The 13,248-nt window shown below is 40.6% G+C and overlaps 1 protein-coding gene across 3 annotated transcripts in view; it reads left to right on the forward strand.

Moving 5' to 3' along the window:
* Positions 1-13,248, forward strand: part of abcb4 (ATP-binding cassette, sub-family B (MDR/TAP), member 4) — a 61,347-nt gene that overhangs the window by 38,666 nt on the left and 9,433 nt on the right. Inside the window, exons 4-17 of one of the 3 annotated variants that reach the window (XM_074653688.1) lie at positions 65-113; positions 409-600; positions 3,057-3,228; positions 3,390-3,514; positions 4,229-4,400; positions 4,498-4,611; positions 8,599-8,709; positions 8,797-8,922; positions 9,571-9,774; positions 9,865-10,035; positions 10,294-10,455; positions 10,885-11,073; positions 12,105-12,251; positions 12,901-13,005. The exons of the other annotated variants lie outside the window; for them this stretch is intronic. Coding sequence (XP_074509789.1) covers positions 65-113; positions 409-600; positions 3,057-3,228; positions 3,390-3,514; positions 4,229-4,400; positions 4,498-4,611; positions 8,599-8,709; positions 8,797-8,922; positions 9,571-9,774; positions 9,865-10,035; positions 10,294-10,455; positions 10,885-11,073; positions 12,105-12,251; positions 12,901-13,005 — 2,039 coding nt within the window. The remainder of the gene's footprint in view (positions 1-64; positions 114-408; positions 601-3,056; positions 3,229-3,389; positions 3,515-4,228; positions 4,401-4,497; positions 4,612-8,598; positions 8,710-8,796; positions 8,923-9,570; positions 9,775-9,864; positions 10,036-10,293; positions 10,456-10,884; positions 11,074-12,104; positions 12,252-12,900; positions 13,006-13,248) is intronic. 3 annotated transcript variants of the gene reach the window in all.

The following is a 13,248-nucleotide window of genomic DNA, read 5'->3' on the forward strand; positions in this document are numbered from 1 at the left end:
TGATGATAAGATGCAATGTATGCAACACCCTTTAACAATATTGTTTATAACCTTGTCTCTTCAGATATCACCATCACACCAAAAAACAGCACCTTAGAGGAAGAGATGACGCGGTAAGACTTCATATGATCAGCATAAACAGAGCAAGCTGTTGTGGTCGGGTGAAAATATCTCCAAAATGTTGAATTTAATGTTGATGGTTCTGTTTTTGTTTTGTTTGTAAAGAGTTCCATAAGTGCAGGAAGGTCAGAGAACTTGCAGGGATTTCTCTAGGCATCAATGATTAATTCTTGTCACTTGAATCATCTTTTGCAAACTTGTAATTTATTAGACAAATTAAATAATATACAGTTTTCTTTAAGTCAAAGTTTTAAAGTCATGTGTGTTACAATGCTTATCTTCTTCCAGCTCTGCCATCTACTACTCCATCATGGGTTTTGTCGTGCTGGTGTTTGCCTATGGGCAGGTGGCCCTCTGGAGCATGTCAGCCGGGCGGCAGGGCACACGCATCCGCAAGTTGTTTTTCCACCGCATCATGCAGCAGGACATCGGCTGGTTCGATGTCAGTGAAACAGGAGAGCTCAACACACGTCTCACAGAGTGGGTAACAGACAAGTCACACTCTATTTCATACGCAGACGTATTATTGTAACGCAGGGCTTCAACTAACAATTTTTTTTCATTTCATTTTCTTCATCAACTAATTGATTAATCATTTGGTCTATGTAGGTGAAAAATGCCCATCAATTTCCCAGAGCACAATTTGACATATAGAACTTGTTTTCCTCAACCAGCAGTTGAACCGAAAGATATTCTAACATTTCGGGGGATCTGTTAGCAGAAATGGAATATAATATACTGTGTATATATATATATATATTTTCACAAGTATATAATCACCTGAAACTGAGAATTGTTGTGTTATTGTTAGTTTAGAATGAGCCCTCCAAATAACAGACTGTATATAAAGATGGACATGGCAGCTCCCCAAAAGTGAAGCCAAAACATCTTGATCACCCCCCGGTGGCTGGCTGCAGTATAGGTCATAGGCCCTGCCCCCTCCATGTTAGCAGATGGGACATGGATCAAACTAAAAAGCCAAAGAATGCATCAAATACATTTTTCCCTAAAGATGGTTTCTGTCATTTTAGGTACAGTAGTTCTTATCACACTGACCTATGTTCAAGTGTTAATTTTTCTGCTAAGTTTGGTTTTAATTAGTTATTTAATGTTACATAAAGGGGGTGAGACGTCAGCGTGCCAGCTGTGATTTGACATTTCAGGCGACCAAAAAGGTTATAACTAAAGGGACTATTTGTAACTTTCAGAAATGCTTCTTAACAGCGACACCTGTGGCCGTGAAATCAACGAAAGTCAGCGTCGGGCTCGCGCTTGCTCGCTCTCAATATACCTGAACGAGCATCACTCAAAACAGTGAGGCGACACAAGTCAGCTAAAACCACAATATCACTCTATATTTCAGCTGCTTGGCAGTAATGTTAGCTGACCAGACGAAGGTCTCTCCATGAACATGATTTAGATCTGATCCTAGTGTTGGCTTTTCCTGCCTAAGTGCAGGCTGAAGCAGCGGCGCTCAGCAGCGTGTCTCCCTGCTCTCTCCTCCCGCAGCCGGAGAGAGCAGAGGTGACACCGGCACCCGGTCGGTAACGAGAGGGTAACGTTACTAGCTAATGAGCTCCGTCACTTCACAAGACACGGGAAACCTCTGTTGGTCTGGAGGAGCTGCAGCATTTTTTTTCTGCACAAACGTCCACTGTGCATTCACTAGATATTCTCAGAGCTAAACTAACTCTTCTGCAGTGAGGAGTGAGCGCGCGTTCACGTCTAGAGGTGGAGCGAGCTGAGAACGTGCGCGCTCTCTGAGCGAAGGCAGGCAGGCAGAGTTGGAGAGGCAGCGGCCACACGCGAACGCGCATATGTGAGCGCGCATGTGTGACGATCCGCTACATTTATGCGCGTACAAAGATACAAATAGTCCCTTTAACTTTCATGAACTGAAAACACACCGTGAAAGGGTTAAAGTTCTACAATGAAAACGAAGACAACTCCCAGACGGGATGACATTGCAGTAGCAGCCTGTTAATCACAAGGTAGCCACGTCCTAAAGCATACCCTGCTTTATGGTCTATTTGACTGTAAATGGGACCATAATTTTCTAAATGAACATCATGCTGTATTAAAGAAGACTTGAAACTAGCGACTGAGACCATAAACTCATGTTTACAATGTTTACTGAGGTAATAAAACATGGGAGAAGTAGGGTCATTTTCTCATAGACTTCTATACCCTCTGACTTCTTTTTGCAACCAGAGGAGTCGCCCCCTGCTGGCTATAAGAGAGAATGCAAGTTTAAGGCACTTCTGCATTGGCTTCACTTCTCAGACGAGGAGGTAGCCCACTGATATCTGGGAGCAGGTCCTCTTCATGGAGTCTGCCATTTTTCTACGGACAAACCGAACGCTGGCTCTAGATAGAGCCTCACGCATTTTTACGTTACTTGAAGGCCACCGGAGCTGCCAGACACAATTGTGATACTGTGGTAATGTGAGCCGCAAAGTGCAAAACCGTGGTACCGCCAGCCGCCGTCTGCCCTAAAGTAGTGTTATTATGTAAGGATGGCCTCTGAACAAGGCAAACGTCTTGGAAAGGGAGGAGTGAGCGGAGGGGCACTCTGTTGGTTGCAATCTGCAAACACACCACTAAGTGCTACCAAATCCTACACACTATCCCTTTAAACAATTAAATGATTATCAAAGTTTTGCAGAATAATTATCTGTTGATCGACTAATCAATTAATTATTTCAGCTCCTCTGTAAAGTGGCTTCCATCTCTGACATAGAAAAGAACATCATCTTTGTTTTCAGGATTTCTTTCATTATCGTATAATATAATCCTTCATCTGAAGTTAAAACATTAAAGTTCACAGTTTTCACATGACAACAGCAAAATGGTTTTCCTTTCATTCGTAATACATAAACATTGCAATATACTTTGAAGATCATTGGTGGACATGTTGTTTCTATTTGCATGCATAGTGATATCTATAAGATCCAAGACGGTATTGGCGACAAGGCCGGGAAGCTTATCCAGGCCCTCAGCACCTTCATCGCAGCCTTCATCATCGGCTTCATCAAAGGCTGGAAACTCACTCTCGTCATGCTGGCTATAAGCCCTGCGATAGGCCTTTCGGCCGGAATTTTCTCTAGGGTAAACGTCTCTCCATCGTCTTTGTGTTGCTCATTTAAAGTTCACTATGTCTTTGTCCATCTTTCTGCCTTTCTCTTGCTATCCTCCATATGTTGATCGTAAGGACACAGTCCCCTGCAGGTATTCATAATAACATGATGTCTTTCTCCTTGTCTGAATAGGTGCTGGCGACTTTCACTTCTAAAGAGCAGACTGCATATGCCGAAGCTGGAGCTGTGGCAGAAGAGGTGCTCTCTGCTGTTAGGACAGTGTTTGCCTTCAGTGGTCAGGACAGAGAAATCGAGAGGTATGTACTGTATATTATATACTGTATATATGTGTGTAAGTAGTTCACCACTGATTCTCTACTTATCACCAAGTGGATATAATGACACAGATTCTGTCAATAGTGTGGAAAATATTAGTCATTCACAGATCTGTGATTATAATAATAATAATAATAATAATAATAATAATAATAATAATAATAATAATAATAATAATAATAATACAACTATAATTGTATAGCTCATTTCATTCCAAAAGATAGAATTCAATGTGCTTCACAAAAGATGAAAAATACACATGAAAAATCAGATGCAAAAAGTACAGACATTGAAAACAAAGATAGATATTTAACACCAAACAAGACTGATAGTAAATAAATAACAATTAATACTGTGGGTGGGGTATAATATACTATCAATATATGCTGGAATATCCAAATACAATTTACAAGATTTTGACCATGTACTAACATGATGGAAAGTTATGAGACTAAATTTATTATTATTTAACAAAGCAAAACATCTGTGCAGGGCAAATAAATCTTCATTTATAAAGTGATCAAAGTCCAAGAAATAGCCCCTGCAAAGCCTGTACCTGAATAACGCCCATAAAAATCCATAGAATTAGATTAGTGTATTCCTACTCATGTTGCAATGATGTTGTCATTGCAATCTAACTTGATTTCCATTGAACTAGCACTCATGCTTGTGCCTGTGTGTCTGTTACACAACAGATATAATAAAAACTTGGAGACTGCAAAAAACTTGGGCATAAAGAAGGCAACATCTGCTAACCTTGCCATGGGCTTCAACTACTTGATGATATTCCTGTCCGACGCTCTGGCCTTCTGGTACGGAAGTACACTCATCCTGGCTAAGGAGTACACCATTGGAACTTTACTCATTGTGAGTAGAAACATTACGACATACTTTCTAATAATCTTTTGAGACTCTGAAAAAGACATTTGCTGTAGCTAACACTGATGTGTGTGTGTCTCTTAAGGTGTTCTTCGCTGTGGTGATCGCATCGTTAACTTTGGGAGAGGCCGCTCCTAACTTACAGAACTTTGCCAGCGCCCGGGGAAGTGCACATCATGTGTACAGCATTATTGATCATGTAAGGAAAGCAACTTTTTTCCCTAGAGCACACAATGTCAAACATGTTTTTATGCCTCTGCGCCGGTGATAGTCGTGGCCGGAGGCATTATGTTTTCGGGTTGTACATTCGACCGTTCGTACCATTCTCGTGAACGCGATATCTCAAGCCTGGAGGGAATTTCTTCAAATTTGAGACAGACATCCACCTGAACTCAAGAATGAACTGATTAATATTAGGTGGTAAAAGGTAAAAGTCACTGTGACCTCACAAAAACACGTTTCTGGCCATAACTCAAGAATTCATACGCTAATTACAACAATTTCACACACATGTTTAACAGGATAAAGTGATGTAGTGATGCCATTTTGGACAGACACGGATGTAAACTGCAACTTGACTGTGAGGCATACAACCACGAGGTGGTAATTCTAGTTTTAGATCTTTTTGCTGCTGGACAGTTTGTATTACTGAACATGCACCCTGGCCCTCTGGGAAGCCGCTTTAATGCAGCCGAAGACATGGAGCCAGAGATGTTGGATTTTGTTCTAATTGGAGCACCTGCTGTCAGGTCATTTGGTTGATATTGCACAGCTGTGGCTCTCCCCTTCCTGAACTTACTATGAATGTACCATGTGGTTAAATAAGGTATAAGTTTTACAAATATTGCACCCCTATCAAAAACTTGAAGCAGAGCTGACACATAGACAGACAACCATTCACACTCACATTCAAACCTATGGGATATTTAGAGTAAAAAAAAACTGTCCTCCGGTGCTCCCAACGGCATCTGCAAGATTTCGTATACCGGAGGAAAACAAGCTGATCTGAGGTCCGCTGTCCAGCTGCCGTCTATGAGAGCCGGCTGTCAATCACTCGCAAACTCAGACCAAATGGTCAAACTAGGCAGCGCTGATCAAATATGAACCAATATTCTGTTACGTTAATGCCTATTTCTCGCCTCAAATGTTTTCAGAATAATTTTGTAGTGTACGTTTTTTGCTGTAAAATGAGAAAGTTTGTGACGCCGCCACCATTGTGAAATCTGGTTAAGCAACGCCAAGTTCTGGTCACATGACCGGAGCACAGCCAATAGGAACGCTCTCTCAATGAAATAACCTGTGATTGGTCAAAGTCTCCCGTCAGGGGCTAGATTTTCTAAAGCCTGAAAACAGAGCCATGAGGAGTTGCAGAAGTCTAGTTTTCCCTCAGACTTGAATTACAATATGCTGAAAGATCGTTATGGAATTTTTGCCCAATGATGCCAAAAATATACTGCCTACTGCCACTTTAAGTGAACCACTTCTAGGGTAATTTCAGACAGAGCTATTCTGGGACGTGCCTGTGTTTAGGGGGTCACCCAGGGTCCTATATTCTTGATATAAACTAACATTGTAAGTAGTAGTTGCAGTTTGAATGGTGCAGTGCGTTTGTTTGTCTTTCACTGTGACAACACAAATAAGCAGTTAGCACACAGCCTCAAGCAAAACTGAAAGCGTATGAAATCTTCTCTCAGGGCATTTCAGTTGGTGTGAATGCTGGAAGCATCCACAACCTATGTTTACTAGAAACAAAAAATCTTTAATATTATTATTCCGCCCTGTTTTTTTGCCACGCTAATCCTTCCACATTTTTCAACGTAGAAACCTCATTCAAACATCAAAACATTCATCTCAATTAGGACATTCCAACTAGGACTTTTCTCATTAATACTTTTCATACTTTCAGAAATATTCAACTTTTTGTGCGAAATTTTGCCCATTCCAATGAATGGCAGAATGTTCAAATTTGACACAAAATGTACGCTCTAAGGGAGCTACTGTGTGCGGACCTCCTTCAACGTTTTTCATCGCTGTTTTCTACTGGTCCAGCACCAGCTTACTACGGTTTGGGATGTGCGCAACCACCTTTCATTGATTTTCATAAAAATGTTGGAAATCTTGTGCTGGTCGCAGACATATTACTGTGGAATCCGTCGTACTTGCATATTTGGCTATAAATGCCTGGAAGTGACAGGACGAAATCTCCAATAGGGAGATTTTACCACAATTTTCTGGAACGGAGCAAAAGTTACCAGTTTTCTAAACTGCTCCCATGGTCACATTTTTGACAATACACACATACATTTCGCACTATGTTCATCAGAGGATCCTAACTCCTCATGTAAAAACGTTAAGTAAAAGGAGTTTCGTTTTTTGTCTGAGAAGCAGTTGTTTGCCATATGCACTTCTGGTAAACTCAATGTTAAGCCCCTGTCTTACTGAGGTTTCACTTAGCAGTTAACATCAAAGGTTGACCTTTGATTGCTGCTACACAGGTGATTGAGATGAGCTAATCAGTTCAGTCTGACACACACAGAGCACCACCTTTTTCTTAAAGAATGACCTCCCTTTACATCACAAAGTCTGTTTCTGTCTGACTCACCCTCTCCCCACACCCCTTCAAAATAAAAGCCCCATAGAGTAACTGTATCGTAACAGGAGGCTCAGCATGAGGCCTAACATACCTCTTCCCATAAAATGACCTCCCTGTGGACATCAGACAGTCTAATTATGCCTCCCTCCACCCCATCCCTTCAAAATAAAAGCCCCATTGAGTAACTGTTTCTGAACAGGAATCTGGGGATGAGAGTTGTTTTTCAAAATAAAAGCCCCGACTCTCATTGTATGTTAACAGGAAAATACGGATGACCAAGTTTTACAAAAAATAAAAGCCCCAGAAGGTAACTATCTTAACAGGGAACTCAGGATTAACTATTCACAATACTTCATCTGCTTTTTCATGCATTTACAACTCTTATCTACTGATTCATACTCCATTTTAACCTTAAAATATTCCACATCTTTCATACGTCATTGCTGCTGATCAAGTTTTAAATCCAGCAATGCTGTGTAGCGTCAACTTTTGAAAAAAAAATTAAAATATTCCAAATCTTTTATACATTATTGGTATTATTAAATTTTTCAATGACATTCATATGAATTAAACACATTCCCACTTTTCCAAGTATTCCGACAACTTCACCTTCTTACAGATAAAAACCAGCAATGCAGTGTAGTTCTTTTCAACAAACCATTTTTATATTCCACATCTTTCATACATTATTGGTACTATTCAGCTTTTAAAGCCAGCAATGTAGTGTATTGTAAGCTCTTCAAAAAAACTTAAAATATTCCACATGTTTGATAAACTATTGGTATTATTCAACTTGTCTATGATATTCATACGAATTAAAGCCATTCCCACTTTTCCAAATATTCCTACTACTTCACCTTTTACATACAGATTAAAGTCAGCATTGCACTGTAGCATCAGCTTTTCAAAAAACTTAAAATATTCCACATCTTTTACACATTATTGGTATTATTCAACTTTTCAATGATATTCATAAGAATTAAAGCCATTCCCACTTTTCAAAATATCCCTGCTACTTCACCTTCTTCTTACACTTAACATTTAAGACAGCATTACAGTGTAGCGTCAGCTCTTCAGCTTCCAGCATTCACACCACAATTTCTTCAGAAATTGCTTTTGTAGTTATTCCATGCACCAAGACTGTGCATTCAAAGTAATGGCTCCTAAACTTGGTAACTCTCTTCCATTGGACTTAAGATCCGTGTACACCTTGTTTTTAGTTTTATCTCTATTTTATTTTATCTCTATTACTTTTATATTGTGTCTCTATCTTGTGTCTTTTAATGTGAAGCACTTCAAGACGTCTGATCTAGAAAGGTGCTTTATAAATCACCTTTACTGTCTCACATTCTCCGTCAACACAGAGCTTAACCTTTGAGGAAGAACAGCGGTGTGCAGTGAAAAAAACAAAGAGCTGTGGAAAAAAACATTAGCCTTTTTAAATACGTTCACCCTAACAGGCAGGGCTAACAGCTTTCCTCCCATTGTCTGTTTGAGGTTGCGATAAGAATCAAGTTCTTCATCCAACTGTGGCCAAACTGCAAACAAAAACAGAGCTGATTTCTTGGAAGTAAAAAACTCTTGTCTCAACAGAAACCGGTCATTGACAGTTATTCAGAGGCCGGCTTCAAGCCTGATTCCATCACAGGAAACATAGAGTTCAAGAACATCCACTTCAGCTACCCCTCGAGACCGGACATCACAGTACGTAGACACTGTTGACTGAACTCTAAAACAGACATTATATTACTTCAGCCTGTATCTCATCACTGACATTGTTGTTATTTGTAGGTATTAAATAACTTATCTCTGAGTGTGAAGAGTGGACAGACCATTGCCTTGGTGGGTAGCAGCGGTTGTGGTAAAAGCACCACAATCCAGCTGTTGCAGAGGTTCTATGATCCTAAAGAAGGATCGGTAAGTGATATTTCTAAACCACTTAATTCAAAGGATTGCTTCAGTATTTGTCATCGTATCCACTCTACTATAGTTGAGACTTAAAAGAGTACTCCACCAATTTAGCATTACACTCCTGGAACATTTTGTGATTTGATAAGAGCAGGGGTCACACAAAATAAAGGATCAGGGTAGTGTTTTATTTCAGCCCATTTACTGCAAATCATGTATACGCTGTGTTATTGCAGGTTACACCATCATTTTTTCCTGCTTCCCAGGCAGATATTGGTTTCCATTAATTTTACATTGATATGAAAATCTACTTTGTGAGTCCTGAAGCTTGCTTAAAATACAGTAAACCGTGAATATCATGTCTGCATTTGTAAATACTGTTTTTTGTCATGCTACACTGAAAATTAGGGCTAGTCATCACTGTGAGGTTGCAAGGCAACTAGCAGAAACTCCAGGAAGTCACTGCGCTCAGCTTCATATTTATTGCACAGACATGAGAGTGTATCATATCTTCTCTTCTAACTTTCGGCAAGAAAGCAAATGAGGGTATTTCCCAAAATGTCAAACTATTCTTTAAACAACAACAGAGGAGATGCTGTGTCAATTATGCATGGTGTTTAGATTAAGCGCTGTGTCTGTTTGACTCCTGCCTTTTAGGTGAATATTGATGGTCACGACATTCGTTCTCTTAACGTCCGCTACCTGAGAGAGATGATCGGAGTGGTGAGTCAAGAGCCCATCCTCTTTGCCACCACCATCGCCGAGAACATCAGATACGGCCGACTAGACGTGACTGAGAATGAGATCGAACAAGCTGCCAAGGAGGCTAACGCTTATGACTTCATTATGAACTTACCAGATGTATGACTGTATTTATGACTCCCTCTCCTCTGTGCTTGTCAAGAACTCTGTCCACCACTTGCTAATATTGAGACTCTTATCGTTGAGCAGAAGTTTGAGACGATGGTCGGCCCCCGAGGGACTCAAATGAGTGGAGGACAGAAGCAGAGGATTGCGATTGCTCGAGCTCTAGTCCGCAACCCCAAATTTCTTCTGTTGGACGAAGCCACATCTGCTCTTGATGCTGAGAGTGAGACCATTGTGCAAGCTGCACTCGACAAGGTACAAATACACACAGACACACATGCTCATTCAGAACACAGCATGAGGCCTTACTTTGCATGCTAACATCAGCATGATAGCATGTTGATGTTAGCATTAAACTCAAAGCACCACTGTGCAACCTCATAGAGCCACAGCCCATAGACTCTTGTCACTAATATTAAAATGTGTTGTATGTTCATAAATTGTACAATTTTAGCTCCTTCTTGTAAATGTATCCATAGACCATACAATTCGGACACCTATCTTTGTGTGCAGGTCCGACAGGGTCGTACCACCATAATTGTTGCCCACCGCCTCTCAACTATCAGAAACGCTGACGTCATCGCTGGCTTTCAGAACGGTGAAGTTGTAGAGCTGGGGACTCACAGCCAACTGATGGAAAAACAGGGAGTCTACCATACACTGGTTACCATGCAGGTAACATATTTATTTGTATTTAATTTATTTGACAGGGACAATACATGTAGGCATTGTTACACTTAATTACAGTGCAGCCGATGCAATGCATATAGGACTTCAAGTTGTAGCTAATTTGCAGACCTTGTCCCTGGTTAGGCTTTTAAGAAAAAAATAAAAATACATAATACCACATCATACATAAAATCACATAATACAACATCGTACATTATAATCAATTTACATATGTATGTTCCCAACCAATAATCAGTGATCACAGGTTTGGTTTAGTTTCAGCCAATGTTTCACCTTTTCAATAAACATTTTCAGGTTACTCATAAACACTTTGACACACCATTTGGTTGGGCTTTAACTCAAGGGGAACTTTGTAATGGTCAGTCTTTGATATTGTTTGATTCTCTGTGGTTCCCTCCCGTCTCTCTGCCGCAGACCTTTCAGAAAGCAGAGGAGACAGAGGAGGTAGAGCGTGAGCAGTCTGCGGATGAGAAGAGTCCGTTAGTCAAGTCCCTCTCTCGGTCCTCTCTGCATAGGAGGAAGTCCACAAGAGGTTCCTCCTTCGCTGCCTCAGAGGGAGACAAAGAGGTGAAAGAAAAGTTCAAGAATGACGAGATAAAAGAGGTGAGCTGTGGTGCAACATCTCTGTGGTTTGAGTGGCTGTGTCAACATTGTCAACATGGTCTATGCAAGCTATACAATATTATATACTCATAGTCCAACTCCACTATCACCTGAAGTCCGTATATCGTTGGATGATAAAAAGGCTTTTGACAGGGTCGAGTTAGATTTTCTTTATTCAGGCCTTAACAGGTTTAGTTTCGGTGAAAAATGCATTGCATGGGTGGGGTAATTATACCTCTCTTCTCTCTCTCCTCTGCTCAAGCTAACTCTTTTAGACCCAAATACTTAACGTTACGACAAGGGACGAATTGGGGCTATTATTTTATGTGAAAAGTCCGACCAACTCAATACCAAATATTACGTCTGTTCTAAGGGAGTATGGAAGGGTCTCTGGTTACAAACTGAACTTATCTAAAGGTGAACTTTTTCCACTAAACACTGTAGCAAAGGGTATCTCATAGTCACAGTTTCCATTCAGGGTTGAACTGGATAGGTGGACCCATTTCCCTATTTTTCTGGCGTGTAAAATAACAGCAGTTAAGATTAATATACTTACCTATCCCTATCCTGATTAGGAAACCGTTTTTATGACGGTTGATAAAATTGACTATTGACTAGACTATAAACAGTTGGCCGAGGAAATGAGACTACCTCAATTGAAGGATTACTATTTGACCTCTCCTTCTCAGTACAATCTGTTAACATTGATAGTGATCCAGTTTGGGTACAGGTGGAACAGGCTTCGTGCTGTTCCATCCTTAGCAGATAATATATTTTCTGCCTCTGAACTATGTACACGATAACCCTACTGTAAAGATATTGTCCAAAACTAGAAAATATTTTTGATGGCTCTGTACTTGCTCACCTGTTTCCTAATCGCTCTTTCCCTCCATCTTTACACACGTTCCAGCAGTTACGTATACTAAATTCAGTTTACCGCAGTCTCACTTTCTGAAGCTCTTCCTGAAGAAAAACGTGAGGAAGGCCGAAAGAAAGATGTGACTCAGCTCTTTCTGTCTTTCTGTCTGCAGGATGAAAATGTTCCCCCTGTGTCGATGCTTACCGTGATGCGTCTCAACCTTCCCGAGTGGCCATACATTTTGGTGGGGACCATCTGTGCCATCATTAACGGATTGGTGAAGCCAATATTTGCTATCATCCTCTCCATGATCGTCAATGTATGTTACTATTACTACTTACAATTTATTTTAAAGGAACAGTGTGTACCATTTCGGGGTAACAGAAATGGAATATAATATTCATAACTATGTTTTCTTCAGCGTATAATCACCTGAAACTAAGAATCGTGTTTTCATTAGCTTAGAATGAGCCCTTCATATCTACATAGGCAGCGGGTCCTCTTCACAGAGTCCGCCATGTTGCACCACCATGTTTCTACAGTAGGCCAGAATGGACAAACCAGACACTGGCTCTAAAGAGAGCCTTTCGCGTTTTTACGTTACCTGAAGGCCGTCATAGTTCTCCTAAACACTTGTGAAACTGTGATAACGTGAGCCGCAGAGGGTAAAACCGTGGTGCTGCCAGCTGCCATCTGATTTCCATTGCTCCAGAAGTAGTGTTACTATGGTAAGGATGGCCTCTGAGCAAGACGAACAACGTTACCAAAGTTTTGCACTCAGCGGCTCACGTTATCGCAGTCTTGGAAAGGGAGGAGTGAGTGGAGGGGTACTCGGTTGCAATCTGCAACCACAACACTAGATGTTGCCAAATCCTACCCACTGTACCTTTAATGCTTCATGTTAATTGCAACATTTGTCCGATTTTGTAGAAAGCTACTAATTAGCTGTTTATTTCCTCTCCTCTCAGGTGTTTGCAAATCCAGATCCAACGTTTGTTAGACAGAAATCCTCATTCTTTTCTCTGATGTTTGTTGTTACTGGAGCTGTAAATTTTGTCACAACGTTTCTACAGGTAACAGTGTACACACGCAAACACATGCATGTTGACGTACGTTCATTTCCTTGGTGTGTTCAATGCCCTCAAAGGAATAGTTTGACATTTTGGTAAATAAATACACTTTTTACCATTTACACACACAATAGAGAAGATACCAATACACATTTCTGTACAATACATTTAAAGGTATACAACCAGCAGCTGGTTAGTTTAGCTTAGCATAAAGACTGAGAACATGACTGTCTTCTGGCTGTTGCT

Source organism: Sebastes fasciatus, chromosome 12 (genome assembly GCF_043250625.1).
Source record: "Sebastes fasciatus isolate fSebFas1 chromosome 12, fSebFas1.pri, whole genome shotgun sequence".
NCBI classification, from domain to species: Eukaryota; Metazoa; Chordata; class Actinopteri; order Perciformes; family Sebastidae; genus Sebastes; species Sebastes fasciatus.